Source organism: Epinephelus fuscoguttatus, linkage group LG21, assembly GCF_011397635.1.
Source record: "Epinephelus fuscoguttatus linkage group LG21, E.fuscoguttatus.final_Chr_v1".
Taxonomy (NCBI): domain Eukaryota; kingdom Metazoa; phylum Chordata; class Actinopteri; order Perciformes; family Serranidae; genus Epinephelus; species Epinephelus fuscoguttatus.
The window spans coordinates 23979052-23985663 of NC_064772.1; the positions used below are offsets into that span (position 1 = coordinate 23979052).

The 6612-nt window shown below is 41.0% G+C and overlaps 1 protein-coding gene across 1 annotated transcript in view; it reads right to left on the reverse strand.

Moving 5' to 3' along the window:
* fbxo15 (F-box protein 15) overlaps positions 1 to 3509 on the reverse strand; it is a 213638-nt gene extending 210129 nt beyond the window's left edge. Inside the window, exon 1 of the mRNA XM_049564796.1 lies at positions 3099 to 3509. Coding sequence (XP_049420753.1) covers positions 3099 to 3103 — 5 coding nt within the window. The 5' untranslated portion in view covers positions 3104 to 3509. The remainder of the gene's footprint in view (positions 1 to 3098) is intronic.
* Positions 3510 to 6612: the final 3103 nt, after the last annotated feature.

Sequence of the window (6612 nt, forward strand, 5' to 3'; positions counted from 1 at the left end):
ACTTGGGGGCAGCAAAAACAAGCTGTAAAGATAACATTATCATCTTTTAAGTCGATATGGTGAACATCAAGCCAATCAACATTATCATTCAGTTGGCATTGTGTTACTGGCCACCTGATAAATGCAGAGTACTTCCAACTCTAGTTGCTTTCCTTTTAGCTCTGTTTTTGGTCTCCACCAACTCCTGAAGGGAATATCTGGCTCTTTAGCTGCTGCATGTTTCTTTACATTCACCAGCTTGCTGCTAACTGTGCCTGTCCGCTGCTTCGTGCTGTAGGGGTTTTGGGGCTTTTTCACTGGAAACATTAGTTACACTGATGACAGTAGTGAGAGTAAACCTAAACAGTACAGCTGCAAACTAAAACAATGTGCTGAAGGATGCTACAACACTCATCAGAAGTGCAAAGTGAGTGATAATTGTCTGCGAGTTCATCACCTCGAGCGACACCTTTCACATACAGTCCTGTGATCAATTATTAATAACCACATATTGTGGCTGCTTTAAAAGGCAATAATTGCAGTAGACAAATAAAAATAGCTTGTACACAAAACAACTACAGATTTATGGATGTTAAAGCCAAAGGTGCTAGTACCGTCTCTGTGTTCTCCCATACTACTCCTCTACTTTACTACCTTACTCCTCTGTAAGAGCACACCTCATCCAGAAGGGTAAATGATTTATTGGTGACTCAATGAAGGATGCGGGTGAAACTGAGATGGTTGCACTGAGTGGATTGGTGACGGCGCACCTTAACAAATATGAAAACATTATCGGTGACAGCACACCCTGACACAGATGAAAACATTTTTGGTGACAACGCACCTTGACACAGATGAAAACAATATTGGTGTCAGCGTACCTTGACACAGATGAAAACATTAGTGGCGACAGCGCACCTTAACTAATATAAAAACATTGGTGACGGTGCACCGTGACATATGAAAATATTATTGGCAATGGCGCACCCTGACACAGATGAAAACATTATTTGTGACGGCGCACCTTGACAAACATGAAAACATTATTGGTGACAACACACCTTGAAAAAAGATGAAAACATTATTGGCGACGGCGCACCCTGACACAGATGAAATCATTATTGATGACGGCACACCTTGACAAACATGAAAACATTATTGTTGATGGCACACCTTAACAAATATGAAAACATTATTGGTGACAGCGCACCCTGACACAGATGAAATCATTATTGGTGATGGCACACCTTGACAAACATGAAAACATTATTGTTGATGGCACACCTTAACAAATATGAAAACATTATTGGTGACGGCGCACCCTGACAGCTATGAAAACATTATTGGTGACGACGCACCTTGAAACAGATGAAAATATTATTGTTGATGGCACACCTTAACAAATATGAAAACATTATTGGTGACAGCGCACCCTGACAGAGATGAAAACATTGGTGATGGCGCACCCTGGCAGATATGAAAACATTATTGGTGACAGCGCACCCTGACACAGATGAAAACATTGGTGACGGCGCACCCTGACAGCTATGAAAACATTATTGGTGACGACGCACCTTGAAACAGATGAAAATATTATTGTTGATGGCACACCTTAACAAATATGAAAACATTATTGGTGACAGCGCACCCTGACAGAGATGAAAACATTGGTGATGGCGCACCCTGGCAGATATGAAAACATTATTGGTGACAGCGCACCTTGACACAGATGAAAACATTGGTGACGGCGCACCCTGGCAGATATGAAAACATTATTGGTGACGACACACCTTCAACCAGATGAAAACAATATTGGTGTCAGTGTACCTTGAAACAGATGAAAACATTAGTGGCGACAGCGCACCTCAACTAATATAAAAATATCGGTGACGGTGCACCCTGACACAGATGAAAACATTATTTGTGATGGCACACCTTGACAAACATGAAAACATTATTGGTGACAACGCACCTTGAAACAGATGACATTATTGGTGACGGTGCACCCTGACACAGATGAAAACATTATTTGTGATGGCACACCTTGACAAACATGAAAACATTATTGGTGACAACGCACCTTGAAACAGATGACATTATTGGTGACGGCGCACCCTGGCACAGATGAAAACATTATTGGGGACGGCACACCATGACAAACATGAAAACATTATTGTTGATGGCACACCTTAACAAATATGAAAACATTATCGGTGACAGCACACCCTGACACAGATGAAAACATTTTTGGTGATGGCGCACCCTGACACATATGAAAACATTATTGGTGACGGCGCACCCTGACACATACGAAAACATTATTGGTGACGGCGCACCCTGACAAATATGAAAACATTATTGGTGATGGCGCACCCTGACACATATGAAAACATTATTGGTGACGGCGCACCCTGACACATACAAAAACATTATTGGTGACGGCGCACCCTGACACATATGAAAACATTATTGGTGACGGCGCACCCTGACACATACGAAAACATTATTGGTGACGGCGCACCCTGACAAATATGAAAACATTATTGGTGACGGCGCACCCTGACACATATGAAAACATTATTGGTGATGGCGCACCTTGACACAGATGAAAACATTATTGGTGACGGCACACCTTAACAAATACGAAAATATTATTGGTGATGGCGCACCTTGACACAGATGAAAACAATATTGGTGTCAGCGTACCTTGACACAGATGAAAACATTAGTGGCGACAGCGCACCTTAACTAATATAAAAACATTATTGGTGACGGCGCACCCTGACACATATGAAAACATTATTGGTGACGGCGCACCCTGACACATATGAAAACATTATTGGTGACGGCGCACCCTGACACATATGAAAACATTATTGGTGACAGCGCACCCTGACACAGATGAAAACATTATTGGTGACGGCGCACCCTGACACATATGAAAACATTATTGGTGACAGCACACCCTGACACAGATGAAAACATTATGGTGACGACAGATAAAAACATTATTGGTGACGTCGCACCTGCACATTGACAACGTGCATAGAGGCCTCAGAACACAGGTGTGTAATGTTAGGTAACTTAGATCATTACGTAAATAAATAAGTTGTACTTACTTCATAGGTGCTCTCTTCGGGCTGTTCGCTGTGCCAAATTGTCTATCAAACCCTTGGGAAAGGACATTTGCTCCCACCTCTTCCGTGACATAGGCTTACTCAAATAAAGAAAGATGTGATAGCAGTTGTAGCAGTTGACTCCAGCTCCGGCACTTCCCACTTTACGTCGTTTTCACGGTCTCCAGTTAAGTTGAACGGCGCGCTGGTGCTAACATTAGCAGGTGTGTAACGTTACTCGGCTCTTCCTCGGTGGAACAACTGGTGCTCGCTATTTCGCCTCAGTTTTTACGTAACTGTCTCTTTTTTATTTCTTTCTCGGCTGTTTCTTTCATCTTATAGTGCTGAAACCCGCTTTATGCTTCTACTCCGTCGCTGGTGTCTCCCTTGCTGTCTTCAGACGTTGCTAGCTAGCTAATGATGCTGCGTGGATTTTGGTACGCTCTAGTGCGCATGCCCAGAATTGCCATGACCCAGAATTCCGCGGGCACACGTTGGCACAGTTTTGAACTTTAAAATCGTCCATTAATATTAATTTAAACTTAATTTAGAAATGTAACATAGAGATATGAGTCAATGTGCTTGTGTATATTAAATTGCTTTATGTCATTGTGTTATTTATTTGGTGAATGATAGGAAAGAGCGGGGTACAAACACATTTTAATTTGGGCTACATTTGGTTACATAGTTCAAAATGGTACTATGTTTAAGGCAACAAGACGATTGTTTCGATGCTATATGGTTGGACTCGGTGACTTACATAGAAAGCTCAGTAATCCAAAAACAAGTATGACATTGAAATTACTTATGTCAGCTGAAAACGCTCTGTTACTGAACTCATGTTCAATCTCTGTGGGATTTTGCAGGTCACTGTTTGGTGGTATTGTGGTCAACTCGCCGGAAGCAGGAAAGGATTGACCCTGTGTAACACATACATAAAAAGTCTGTGTTACGCCATGGGGCACATGATTGGCTCACTGAGTACTACAAATACTTTCTGCTGACCATAGTGTTTTTGTAGAGCGACTCCTACAAATGTATTGTCCGAGGTAACAGCATAAAGGAGTGCTGAACTGAAAGGAAAGGCACCATGTGCAAATTTACCAATGCTCAGCTGTAAGGCTCACTGTAGTTGCATTTTCTCACCAAGAAAGGAAAATCAAGTTATGAAATGATCCTTATTGTTGCTGCACTGTACTGTGACAATGTCAGACATGTTCATATGAAACCCTTTCTTTCCGTCCTGTGATGAGGAGTATGTTATCCTTTCACCAGCGTCTGTAACTACCACCTTTCAGGACCATGTGTTCACTTGAACTGTACAGGTGAATACACTTCCGAGGAAGAAAGTCTCCTGTAACTGCTCCAGAACGAACAATGAAATGTCTCCTGTTCCTGTAGGAGTGGCAGGCAATAGCAGTCTTGCAAATCCATACTTGTTGGGGTCCTTTTATATTTTTGAAAGCTCAATTTGAATAATAAGCTGAAAAGTGCTCTTTTATGGCTGGCATTCATGGTATCCTTTCTCTGAAGTGATGAAGGGAAGGAAATTTAAATGTCTGTGAAGGTGATACCACTTAAATCCACTCCTTTTGCATGAATGAGACGCACTGTATGTAAACATGCTTCCATGTGAGTCACAGGTGCGGTCACACTCAACGCGGCGATAATTGCACCAGGTTAAAAACATGTAAACATGCGTGGAATAAAAATACCAGTGCTGAGCTGAGGCACATAGAGTCAAGGCTAAACCAAGAAAATTAAGCAGCTTGTCCTCCATTTGCTCTATTTGGATTCATCTTGCAAGAGATAGCTATCAGCTCAGTGATGTAGGTAGGATTTATTTATTTATTTTCACCTTTTATTTATTTATATGTAGTTTTAAATACCACCCACGTCTGCTCCACATTCCTCTTGTCTCCTCACTCGTTAAGATCTAGGCACTGCAGCACCGCAGCTGACAGTCTTTTTACCTTTGTGATTCATAGATCCAAAAGCCTTACATACTGCATATTTACTCCTCTAAATGTGGGTTTATAGACATTTTGGGCCTGACAGAGGCTTTATATAAATATATGTGTGTATATTATGCATATATGTGAGTGTGAAAAATGATTTCTGGATTCTGAAATAAACAAAAACAGCAACAAAGACAAACAATCAGCGCCACAGGTCGTGATCAGGTCCATTTGGGGACTTTAAAACTGTCATTAAAAACAGTTTGCAGTCTTTGCATAATGACATTTGGCAACTGTGAGAGGCTTTAACATTTGAGACATTTAAGATTATGTAACAGAACTCACACGCAAAGTTTGAAACAGTTGAGAAAGTTCTAATAAAAAAGACCCTAATAGCACTCTGCTGAGCCGCAGTCAAAATAATGAATAATCACGGTAGCTAATCGTACCTGCAAGTTAAATCTGTTACAGGCAGTCTGGGTGGATTCATCTACAACACACACACACAAAAAAACAGGATTATGATTAAACATTTTTTTGTGTGCGTCTATAATATGTGTGAATCAGACTGAGACGTTGCCGGTGCATTCTTGGATCAACTTGTGTCTGGGATGCTGAACCGCAGAAACCTCTGTAGAGGGCTACAGAGGAGATGAGTCTGCACTGCAGCTTCCAGAAGGCTTCCCTCTGCAACACATCCTTATTTAGACCTGCAATAAATACACACAACACAGGAGAGAGGCTGTAAAAATTTAAATTGGACCTAACTATGAATCTGACCAAGGGCTCACAAATCATATTCATCTATATTAATGAAAGGAGACGGAAAAGGAGACATGAACAGAAAGGAAAAAGAGCTGATATCCACATCAAAGTCTTTATGTCAGACATGCATGTGATGTTATGTCAGCGTGGGCTCTCACTAAACATACTGATGCATTATTTTCATTATAGTCTGAAACAGAGGTAAGGTATTTATAGAACAGGGTCGGAGCAGGATGACTTGCTGAACAAGGACATCTATGGGTAATATAGGATAATGCAGAAATCATGACAGGCTCATTGAACCTTTTTCAGCCTGATAAAAAACACTAAACAAAGAATACAATTTAACCACTATAATCTTACAATAATCTAAGTTTGTTTTCCGTAATAAACACAGAAATTCAAATTTGCAGCGCCTTTTAAAACCATTCATTTGTCACATTAGTGATCTGCAGATGTTCATACCCATCAGAATAAATGCTCTATGAAAAAGAATCACATGCATATAGGTCACATCCTGCTGTCCCTTCCACTCATGTCCGTACGGCTCACAGCTTGTACGATAGAAATGATTCACATCCTCCAATATAATCTTGCACAGAGTGGAGGAAGTAGGGATAGTGAACATTAACCTTACTTAAGCTGCTGTTTTTCTCGAGGGGATTTGGAGGGATTTTTTTTTTACTTAATATTGAATGGCACTCTTCAGTAGGAGGAGCGGACATGCATGGGCTAAAGCTACTTAGTCGAGCTGACACACTAAACTGAAAAATGTTTTTCATATAACGGTTGTG